This window comes from Zonotrichia albicollis, chromosome 4, assembly GCF_047830755.1.
Source record: "Zonotrichia albicollis isolate bZonAlb1 chromosome 4, bZonAlb1.hap1, whole genome shotgun sequence".
Taxonomy (NCBI): Eukaryota; Metazoa; Chordata; class Aves; order Passeriformes; family Passerellidae; genus Zonotrichia; species Zonotrichia albicollis.
Window position 1 is genome coordinate 68,969,153 of NC_133822.1, and position 12,005 is coordinate 68,981,157.

The window sequence follows — 12,005 nt, forward strand, 5'->3', positions numbered from 1 at the left end:
GTACCACAGAAGAGCTTTTTCCAGTACCTGTACCTCTAAGTATTTACAAATAACTAACTTTCTTTAATATTATGCTGGACACTAAATATTTATATGTTTTGCAATGTGTATATACATGCAGGAATAACCCTTAAGTTTTACAGAAATGATGTCTTACCTTCCATCTCTATCCCAGTCATACACTTCTACTTTAATTGTCCTAAAATAAAAAAAAACAAAACAACAACACAACCCTATTAAAATGTTAAATATGTACCCAGATTGCCTTTAAGATTAATAACATAGGGGTGCATTAATTAAGTCAAACTCAGAAACCAGAATTTTTCAGTCATTTCTCGTGGGGCAGCAAATAGCCTGTCAGGTTACACAACACTTCTTCATAAATCAATAGCTAAATACACTGGAAACTCAGGAAACAATTAAACACATTGGAAGTTTGACCAACATATTTTTACTTGCTGATGCTCTGAATTTTCTGTGGTTTTTAAAATAAATGATTCTTTAAACTTTAAAGTATTATCAAATTTTTGAAGAACTGTTTCCTCATGAGTAAAGTGAACCCTTGAGGGCAGCTCTAACCTTGCTTCAGGGATGACTGGGAAACAGATAAAAAGGAAAACCCAGACATTTTCCAAGGAAAGATCAATCATATTTCACATACTTCAAGAGTGGATTTCTTAAAATGCAAATATTAAAGAGCATATTATCATCAACATCCTTGATGAAAGAGGACAGATATATGAGGATACAGATAGTAGGCAGCTTTGTTCATCTCCTTTTACCACAGAAAGTGCATAGATGTAAGCAAATTCAACTACCACTAGCAGTGAATCCTATTTGGCCTAAAATCAACTGAACATGGGACAGAAAAATAACACCTCCCATATTTTAAGCAACAATGTAACTTAGTTTTATTCTTCAGAACAGTTTCACAAGAAGTGAAGTCATCAGGGCTGTCTTATTAATAGAGGGGACAAGAATCTAAGCAATTACTTTGTAATTTGCTTCCATGGAAGCTGCTCCTTATTCTTCCAATTACATACAGTGAAATAATATTGATTCATTTTCTTTCCTAAGAAGGGACTCTTTGGAGATAAAGCTGAGCAACAGCGGATATTATATACAATATAATATCAAACAATTCACACCTGGATGTTTTTCATATTTTTATGTTATTTCAAAATACGAAAAGAAGGACTTGCTTTGTCTACCTCTTTTCAACTCAAATTTAAAGGCTCCTAACCACACCATTTGTTATATTTTACAGCTCTTGCATAATTCAGGTTGGATTTAAGTTCCCTTACAATGAAAACTGATGAAAGTGAAAGTTGTTCTGCAGAACAAAGTGAAAAACAACTCCAAACCTCTTATCCTACCAAGTATTTCAACTTTCAAAGGAAACTACTTTCACCTTCAGAGGAATTCAGCAAAAAAAGTCAATATCACAACATTTTTTCCCTAGACAATCATTATTTTACTTCCATTTCAAAACCTGTTATGACAGACAGAACACACCACTAAGTTAAGATTTATCTAAGGTTTAGTGGGATTTAAGTTTTGAATAGTCTTACAAATCTGTGTCCAAATAGCAGAATCATCTCAGTGAGAAAACTCAGATTATCAAAATAAATTATTAAGAATATCAAGATAAATTCCTGAGAAGGATCTTCAGACAGGTAACTGCAGTAAGAGCAATTCATCCTTGAATAAAGCTCCTCTCTTTAATATGAAATTTATTTCATATTAAAGGATTAATTACAGATCTTGACTTTTATCTATTTTGCATGATTTGCAAGATATTAAAAGACCTTTCCAATCTTCACATACTGAAACTTAACCTTTACCTTAAAGGACACAGTTTAGAGGATGGGTTTCCTAGTTTAATATTAAAAAACCTCTTTCATTTAAAAATAATCAAGGTTAGAGATGGGTATCTCTGTTTTAAAACTTTTATGCAGAAAGTAACTGTAAGTGCTTTTTGAAAGCTCATACTAGGAGAAAAAAAGAACAAAGACACATCAGACACTAAGTATTACTGCAGTACTGAAACGCCATTCCTGTCATGTCTGAAAACACTCTACAATTGCATAGTTTGAGAAAAATTAAGCAAATCCTGGTCATTCCATATGAAAATGTGGACAGAGTTCACTCAGAAGCACTCACTAGCTGAACATTTAGCCTCCCCAACACCAGAATAAACATTTACCATGCTAACGACATTATTCCCACCTTTCACATCTATCACAGAATGCAGAGCACCAAAACTTTACCTGTGAAAACTATCACTATCTGAAAGAGACCTCTGGGGTTTGTGTTTTTAGGTATTACCACGTGGATGTCAGGAAGTCAACCCTTACCTTTAAAAAGTATGGTTTTCTAACTAAAAAACCCCAAACCTCTGAAGTTCTTTCTGGACTATCAGCAGGTTAATTTGAATCAACCTGAGAGCTAAGGACCACTTCTTAATTTGAAACATGATTGTTGTATGCAGGACTGTGAAGTTCCATGGAGCCTCTATTCACTGAGCACATCATGTTGAAAGCAGGTCAACAGGAGATACACAAAAATAATTTGAGGAGTGTTATTACTTTCAAGTTCCCTTAATTTGGAATGTTGGAGTTATTTCAATATGCCTGCACCACAACATCTTTTCTAATTAATATGAAAACTTTTTTCTTTAATATGATAAACAGTGCAGTGTTCAGAGACCAGCTTAATGAATACTATTTTGCTTATGCATTATGCACATTAACCCAAATACAAGTAAAAAATTCTACTTGAATACGCTCATTAAAAAATTGCTTCATTTTTATTGCATCTAAGTGAAAGAGTAACCAACATGGCCATTTTTAAGGAGTCCAAAAATACCCATTTCCACTGAACTAATTTGTTTGTTATTAGTGGTAAGATGTTGATTAAAAACATATTATTTTCACCTAAAGATAGATCCTTTTGCATGGCACCACTGAAAATTTCAAATCTGAAGATGACTACTTTCTGTGTTTCTCATCTACTGATTTATGTATTTTAAAGGCTTTCATTTATCAGCATCCTCTGACATTGCATTGTCACCCAAGGAAAACAGATCATCATTGTTTTTCATTGAAACATTAACAAATACTTGTGTACACTTGTCACAGAGACCATGCTTAAAATTCACCTTTTCTTTCTGTTTCTAATTCACACCATACAGAGTAAAGAGCCTTTTCCAGAAAACACCACTAGCATTTCCTAGAGGTTAAGCATATTTGCTTTATTTTTCTAAATTCCTTAATGTGATGAATGGTTTTGAACACCTATTATCATTTCAAAATGTTGATTAAATAAAGAACACACAAATTAGGGAGAAAAAATATGTATATGCAAAAAAGCTTAAGCTACACCTTACCGGTCATAGTCTCCATTACAGAGTGCTCTGACAGAAATCTTGAATGCCTGCCACACTGGATTCAATGTATTTTTCACAACTTCTGTTTTGTGGCAGATTGTAAAACTGCAATTAATACAAAAAGATACATTTTGTATTATTTACTTTTTCTTTTGCATCATCAAAGACAGAATGAAAAGAACTGTAATCATTCATACATACAATATGCATAAAAAATATAAGGTAAGAAAAAGAGAAACGTGGTGAAATCAGAAGGAAGGCAAGACTGAAGAGACCTGCTGGAGAGAGATTACAGACTAAAGTGCTAAACAACTCTTAATCTAAAATGTTTTTACCCAAAACTTCAACAGAAACTACAACCATTCAGTGACTACTTCAGGGAAGAGCAGTTTCCATTCCACTAATTTAAACAGACCTTGTACATGCAGGAATTAGTCACAGATCCAGAAAGGAAAACAATCTTGAGAGGATCTGACTCTTGCTTAGAGATTAAGAAACTGAGCCAAGGGAATAATGGCTTTCAGATTTTAGTTCCCCATTTTATGTCCATAATTTTTTAACAAGGGTTGTCTCAGGTAAAACATGTAATTCTCTCTGAGACTGAATGATCGCCTCCTCTCATGAACTGTATTCACATACTTTGCTTTCTCTAAATGATGCAAAATTAAAATACCTCTTTTGAACCCCCATCTTGGGGACTGAACTGTTCAAAAGAAAGCAAGAACAAGGTCACTGGTGAAATCATTACAGAAATTCCTCATCCAGTTGCAACTGAAGTTATCCTCTGGGGGAATGTCCTCCTTGCACCCCAAACACCTACACTTTTAGGCTGCATGTGCCAGCACTCCCAGTAACACCCAGAGAAATTTCACAAGTGACCTCGATGCCACTCACAAAGAAGCCATAGCTCCTCCAGGCTTGCAGAGTTTACTCAGGAAACTGTTCCTATCATCTGCCTCCAAGACAAAAAAACCAGGTAATAGATGCACACATCCATAAAGAGATTTATGTTAACAACTGCTCCAGTTAAGCTACACAGAAAAGCAGCATCATGTATGATGATACTTGGTTTGGTTTGGTACATGTTAGATGTGAGGACTTTCAGTTTCCAAGAAAACTTAATGTGCTAGTAGGCCCCCACAAAGGCAGAGTGTTGCGCTGAGCAGTGCATGTCAAGGCTTAGCAGTGAACAGAAGAGATTAGTCTACTTTAACAAATTAAGCATTAATGTAGCAAACAGCCATTTGTCAAAAAATTAAATTCTATTTCAGGAATTTTTAAATTCAATTTCCTGGAACTATGTCAAAAAGATAAAAGATACTTCCTAATTTAAATTTGCATCATAAAATGTTTTTATCTAAACACAATTTCTAAGCATTAGCATATTTTGCATCTACAATTTTCTTTGAGAATTCTATTTAATTCAAATGCATACCATATCTTCACAAAAGTAACACTATTTAGCTATTTCATTACTATTAATTGTCATAGTGCTCTATATTTATGAGACATTTACCTCTTAAAACCCTCAATTGCAGTGTTTGATCAATTTCTTTTAACAGTTTTATTCCTATATTGCCTAACATGACAAATTGAAATCCAACAAACATTATAAAAGAAACACAGCTTAATCTGGAAAGTGTAAAAAAAGCGTGAACTATATTATCTGTAAATAATTAATCTGCCTAATGATTAGCAGCAAAAATACCTAACAGGCACCTACCTGCCATCTTCATTGCTTCGATGAAATACAAGGAAAGGATCAGATTTCCCAAAGAAGTCCTTCTTGTCTAGCTTGTTTGCACAAAATTGCATTAAAACTGAATCCTGAAATGGGTAATAACGAAAAATTACAGACTGCATGCACTCTACTACACTAAAAAAAAAATAATTACTAAACTATGCAAATAGGAAACAAAATAAAGGGAGGTATCCGTGTTCCAAATGCTCTCTACATATCCACGCTTGTGCAATGTCTTCATAGTGCAGTTTGAATGGTTGGAACCAAGAATTTCTTTGTAGGGACACCAGAAAAAGAACAATTTTCTATGCTAAAATGGCTCAGGATTTTTCAAGGATTTCCTGACATCCAAAACTGCATTCTGAAAGAAGTAGATACCTAGGCAAGGAAAGTATATTAAAAGTAATTTTTAAAATTCCAGTCAGGCACGACTCAGCCTCATTCCTTCAGTGACTTAGACCTGTTGTTGTCTGTTCCTACTGCCTGTCAAGCAAATGGCTGCTGGCTCTTAAGAGTCTGGAACCTTCAAGAAAATGAGCCTGAAAGGTACCAAGTACATCCAACCTGACAACAAATAAGAGACAAGTTTCTTTGCTGCGATCAGGCAAACTGGAAGTCACACATGGCATCTCTTTGGGCAAAGTCAAGAACGAGAAAAAGATTGTGAATGCAAAGATAAACTTGCAGCAGACTCACCAGCTAACTGGGGCAGGGGCTGCTGGAAGATTGTTCCATGAACAGATCTTGAGGTGCAACAGCAACAAGAGGATGATGACAGAAAACGTGGGCTCACCACTGAGTGGGGCAGGAGACCAGGTGACAAAGGACATTGCAAGGTCCATGTTTCTCACAGCTTTTCTATGTCTTTCTCATAGCTTTCTATCTTACTGCCAAGATTTGCCTTGGAGACTCGTGGAAACCTGAAACCCAGACCTGAGAAAGTCTGGAACAAGGATAACTTGTGCTTGGTAGAGGAGGACCAGGAAAGGGACATTTAAAAAAGACCACTCATACAGAAGCCCATGGGACTTGGCAGGATGCACCGGAGACTGCTGATGGAGTTGGCCAATACTACTGTGGGCCAATTTCAGTTACCTCTGTAAAGTTATGATGTTCAGGGGAAGTTCTCCTGTCTTTGAGAAAGGGCAAGAGGATCCAAGCCAGTTTTATTACCTCAAACCCTGAGACAATGATAGAGCAAAAAATCCTGGAAAACATATGCAAACACATGAAAAAGAAGAAGGTGGCTAAGAGACATCAGAAAGGATTTTCAAAATGGAAATTCATGCCTGATCCACTGGAAACTTTTCCTCACAAAATGAGTGGCTGACTGGATGAGAGGAGCCTAGTGGATGTTGTTTATTCTTCTCCTTAGCTTGGCCTTATACAGTGCCTCCCCTAAATCCTTATTCACTAACTAATGAATTATAGAGTAGAAAACTGGACAGTGAGGGACACTGAAAAATGGCTGAACTGCTGGGCTTCAAAGGGTCATATTGAATGGCACAAAGTCCACCTGGGACCAGTCACTGGCAGTGTACCTGAGGCATCAAAAATGGGCCAAGAATGCTGAGCATATTCATTAACAACCTGGATGATGGACAGAGTAGGCCCACTGCAAGTTTGCAAACAATACAAAACTAGAAATAGCAGTTTATACAACAGATGGTTGTGCTGTCATTCAGAGACATTTGTACAGGCTGGAAAAATGAACCAATATGAACCTCATGGGGTTCAAGAGAGCAAAATGCCAGGTACTGCACGTGAAGGGGAAAAACCCTATGCAGCAGGACAGGCTGCAGGCCAAGCAGCTGGAAAGCAGCTCTGCAGAACAGGACTGACAGGGTTTGGTGGACACCAAGTTGATCAACGGCAGCAAAGGCCAACAGCCTGCTGGGCTACATTTGGGAGAGTGCTGACAGAAAGCTGAAGGGAGAGACTCAGCTTTGATGAGGCCACTCCTGAAGTACTGTTCGTTCCTGGAGCACTGTTCTAGGCTCCCCAGTACAAGGAAGACACAAACATCCTGAAGCAATTCCATCAAAAGCATCACTAAAATGATTAAGGGATTGTACCATTTCTCATCTGGGCAAAGGCAGAGACAGCTGAAATTATTCAGCCTGGAAAACAGAAAGTTTATCAATTTGTGGAAGTACATGGCACTAGGGAATAAACAGCCTATGGTTAGTGGCATCCAGAGGAAGAAAATGTTGCAATATGTACATCCTTGAAATGCGAGAAATTTCACTTAAATATAAGCAAAAAACCTTTTTACTCTGAGTGTGCTGAAAAGCTGTAACAGAGAAATTGTGGACACTGCTTGGACTCAAAACCCAACTGCACAGAGCCCTGAGTAACCTGCCCTAAGAGGGGCAGGAGTATTGGACTAGACAATCTTCCAAGGTCTTTTCCAACCTCAGCAATTCAATGATTCCAAAACTCATTGACATTGTGAATATGAGCTGTAAAAATTTAGATAAAGTACAAAAATCCAGAAGGTCAAGTATGTGACAGCTGCTGAGACATCGCAAGAGGCTGTGCGAGAGTGAGGACATGAAGGAGCATTAGAGAGACTGCAAGAGATATTGAGCATTGGCTTCTGCTTCTTTCTGCTTCTTCTCTCTGAAAGTAAGAGCAACTCAAAGGAAAACAATATTCTAACTTCTTACATAAATCACAAAATGCAAATTTGTAAGTTATACCATTAACAATCCAGTGCAGTGTAAAATCACAAAATAATTCCCATGTTATTTTTGGAAAGCAATTAGCACACTTACTCTGCAACACCCCAGTTCCTCTGCTGTTACTATGACTGTTCCACACTTCTTCCCAGGAATTCCTCTGCAAAATACACAACCACATCATCTTAGTTCCTTAATATCAAGTATGAAAATTACATCTGATACAGAGAGGACAAGGTAAGTTTTCAAGTCACAAAGCTGATGGCATGCAATTCAGTTTCCCTCTTCTGCCACTTGTCCTGTGTAAAAAAGTTGGTTTATCCTAAGTGAATTGGTAAATGAGTTGCATATTTATTCTAACTAGCAAGAAACAAATCAGTTTTGATTTTAAAGGAAACAACATTCAAGTTTCAATAGGTTGAAATAGTATCAGAATTCTACTATCCACCCTCCCACTGATGTTTCCTTTAGAGATGACTCTACAACTGATTTGTGAAAAAGATCCTATTGAAAACTTTACTTAAAAAAATATCTTAAATATAGTTAAAAGTAAACACCAGCATTATTTTACAACATTCTGAAATGTCTATGAAGACACATAATAATCTCACCATCATATCTGATACAGGAGTTGCAAAAGAAATTACTATTCACCCAGATAGCAATTAAAAACACAGGCTGCAACAACAGAAATCCCAAAACAGTTCCTCAGCATAAAAAGCAGCAGAGAAACAAAAAACCCACACATAATCTGATAGTATTCAGTGCCAGCAGCCTTTTGGATGGGGACACACTCAACACAAAAGGCCATGGGCCTTATACAGGAAGGACAATATTAACACGATGGTTCATAAAGAGGTGAAATATTTCATCAAGATTAGCACAGAATTTCTCTTCAGATCAAGTTCTCATTATTCAGGGACTAAAAACTCTACCAAATGACTTGTACAGTTTTTGATGCTATTAAGTACAAACTTTGTATGCCTAAGTCTACATGCATGAAAATAGCACTGGATCATTTGCACAAACACTAAAGATTTGGTTCTCTTAAAAATCATTGATTAAGAAAAAAAATCCTTAAGTGTAAAGTAAGCACCCTGACAAAAAGTTCAGTGGTCACAGATCAGGCAAATGAAACAAAGTTTAACTAGCAATAATGCCCTGCAAGAAAAGAATAAAATAGTTTCAAGCTGGTCGAAACTTCAAGTATGAAAAAAAAAATTACTTAGAGATTCATCATTACAGACCAGTCTTTCCAACTGCCAGAGAAATACTGACCAATACTGTGTTAAAGACAAGCATGTAAGAGTTCCACCTGTTTAAATCCAGAATGCAGTGCCATTGCTCATCTTCCTGAGCTCTAAGGGATAGCTTGTAGAGAGCTACCCTGGAACTGGTTCTATAGCACTGAAATTACAACAGAAAATTTTCAGGGTTTCTCTGGAAGGAGTTACAGATCAGGGTTTGTGGGGTAATAATGAGTATTAGAGATAGATAGATAGATAGATAGATAGATAGATAGATAGATAGATAGATAGATAGATATAGATAGATAGATATAGATAGATATTAACTGTAATCTGTATTGCATAACTGCAGTCAACTCTACCATTCAGGGCAAGTTATCTGAAAGTCAGATATAGAAGATGTGCCACTCCAAGTGTGAAACTAAATAAAGGAATATAAAATGTGAAAATCTACATTTCAGTGTGTCTACTGGCTTGAGAGTCCAGAACCTGTAGGCTTCTCTACAGTGATCACCTCTTTTTGGACAGTATTTGAAGGAGCAGGTAGAGGAGCATTGTTAGAGGAACAGAACAGACAACCATTATCAAAAAAAGGTTTTCAACAATACCTGCATGTCTGTATAGGATACAGTCTTGAGAAATAATTATTGTCTCCTCAGAATAAATGATTCCACAATTGAGACACCACATCTGCAGCACCAAGAGAAGTTTAAAAGGACACTCTGAAGAATACTTGGGCTTTAACAAGGACTGAAAGGAAGACCTTTACAGAGCCTGTGTAAAAGATGGCCATTTATGTGGAAATTCAAACCTGAGTGGTAAAAAAGAGCCTCCAATTTCGGAAGCTGGAATTGCAATGAGGCAGAGGATGGAACATCTTTCAGGTCATTCAAAAATTTACAGGCTTATCCCTGAATTTGCAGAGCCTGGCCCTCTGATAGTCATATCCACCGAAAAAAGGACAGGACAAATATAGGAAGTTCAGGTATTTTTCTATCAGTTATGTTCACAGCAAAATGACAGGAAAAAGAACTTCACATAATAGGCCAGCTGGCTCCAGTAGAGCCTCATTAGCAGACAGTGGCACTCAGATGTGAATAACTAGCATAGAATGCTCATTAAGCTTTGCAATGGCCCTATCTCCTCATCAAAGGAAATCCCTACAGGAATGCACTTAGCAGATCCTGAAAAAAAACATTGCTTAGAGTTATAAATGTGGCTAACATCTTCTCTCAAGGAAGACAGAACGTGCAGAGATCTAATTCTGGATGATGTCTGAGCAGGTGACACTCTTGAGAGAAAAAGGAAACCACAGCATTTTGGGAAGTAGAGGAATTTGCACATTATCCTTTCATGCCAGTACAGCTGGAACATAAGAGCCAGGCAGAGTAAATCCTACACATGGAGCTTGTCTTGAGAAGGCATTTAATGAATCTAATCACCCAACAGGTCAAGAGAACAAACATTACTGTTAAAATGTCACAGTATCCATTTCACCTTCTTTGAATTACTGGAATTATTTTCCAATAGAAATTATCCAAAACAAATGTTCACATCTGTATCTGGCCAGTCTGTACAATAATGTGCAACACTAAAGTATGTTCTTGAACAAAAAATGCTCACTGTCACAAGGATAACAGGCTACCACACTACAATACTGAGAGCAAGACTCTCCTGTGACAGACTGCACAAAATTCCCAAATCCTTAATGGTTTCAGAAACAGAGAGGGAGTTTCAGGAGACAATCTCACAACTGCCAAGAAGAAATACTGTCAGGTTCATGACTCAGAGGTGCAATTCACTGGTGCTTGCAACACCAATGAAACTGCAAGGCATGCAAGCCACGTAGGTAAAGAAAAATGTGAATTGTGTACCTTCACTTTTGTACTTGCCATGAAGATCAGTGCAGGGTGTTTCAGCCTTCCTGCCTGACCACAGCAATGGTGACCCTCTAGGCTTGAGGTGTTTAACTCTGAGGAAGGACAAGAGTACCCTTTCACTGCACACTTCCTCAGGGAACCTTTCCTGATGATACACAATCTGACTTGGAGCTGGACAGCTCACAGCAGCCATGGAACCCTGAATTGTGTAAGACTTTTCAAATGTCTAAAGTAGATAAAGCTTCTTCTAGAGAATAATAAGCTTCTAGTCTTTCTAATTTTCATTTTGAAGGAACATCAGAGCTTACTTGAATGCCAATCAGAGAATGGAATTCAAGCTTCTCAAACTGCTTAAGTATATAAAGTGTTGCTTCTGTAGGGTGGCTGATTGGGACTAAAACAGCACCAAGCTTTCTCTTCTTTGTAATCCATTGGCAGAGAACTGAAGAGGGAAAATGTTAATGAACTTCAGAAATATGGGGAAAAGATAAAGCTCTCTTAATTCATAGATCATAAAGAGCATTCATGCTATGAGAACACAGACTTGACTTCATCAAGAGAACAGTAAACTCAAAGCGGTAAATATTCCTAAGAAGGTAAGACATGCAATATTGTCAATTAAACTCTCATTGTTTGACTATTAAGAGACATTAAACACACATCTACAAAGCAAACAATCTTGAAATGCATTGCAAAGTTTCACGAATAACAGAAATGTGTCCTAGACACCCAGACTTCAGAGAGTCCAGAATGGACAATCACTCAGGCACATTTGCCCAGTCACAGCACTGTCAAAAGCAGCAATGACAAAATAAACAGGGACACTATGAAGAACTAAAAAAAGTCAAACACTCTCTCATTAACACATGTCTACCCAAGTGTTGGGTCCACTTAGTAACTACCATACAAGACAGTATCAGAACCCAGACCTGAGAAATGCTTATTTACGATAGAGAAAATATTTTACATAGGCCAAGAGGTCTGTGAAGACCTCCTTTCCACAGAATCTTCACTGATATTTTTTCTTTTCTAATAGATAATTTCAAACTTTAAACTTCACCTGTAACT

At 37.1% G+C, this 12,005-nt stretch overlaps 1 protein-coding gene across 1 annotated transcript in view; it reads right to left on the reverse strand.

The window, feature by feature from the left end:
• CPNE8 (copine 8) overlaps positions 1-12,005 on the reverse strand; it is a 71,495-nt gene that overhangs the window by 31,330 nt on the left and 28,160 nt on the right. The window contains exons 7-10 of the mRNA XM_074540022.1: positions 7,907-7,970; positions 5,112-5,215; positions 3,389-3,493; positions 158-199 (exon numbers count right to left, since the gene is read on the reverse strand). Of these exons, the coding sequence (XP_074396123.1) occupies positions 158-199; positions 3,389-3,493; positions 5,112-5,215; positions 7,907-7,970 (315 nt within the window). The remainder of the gene's footprint in view (positions 1-157; positions 200-3,388; positions 3,494-5,111; positions 5,216-7,906; positions 7,971-12,005) is intronic.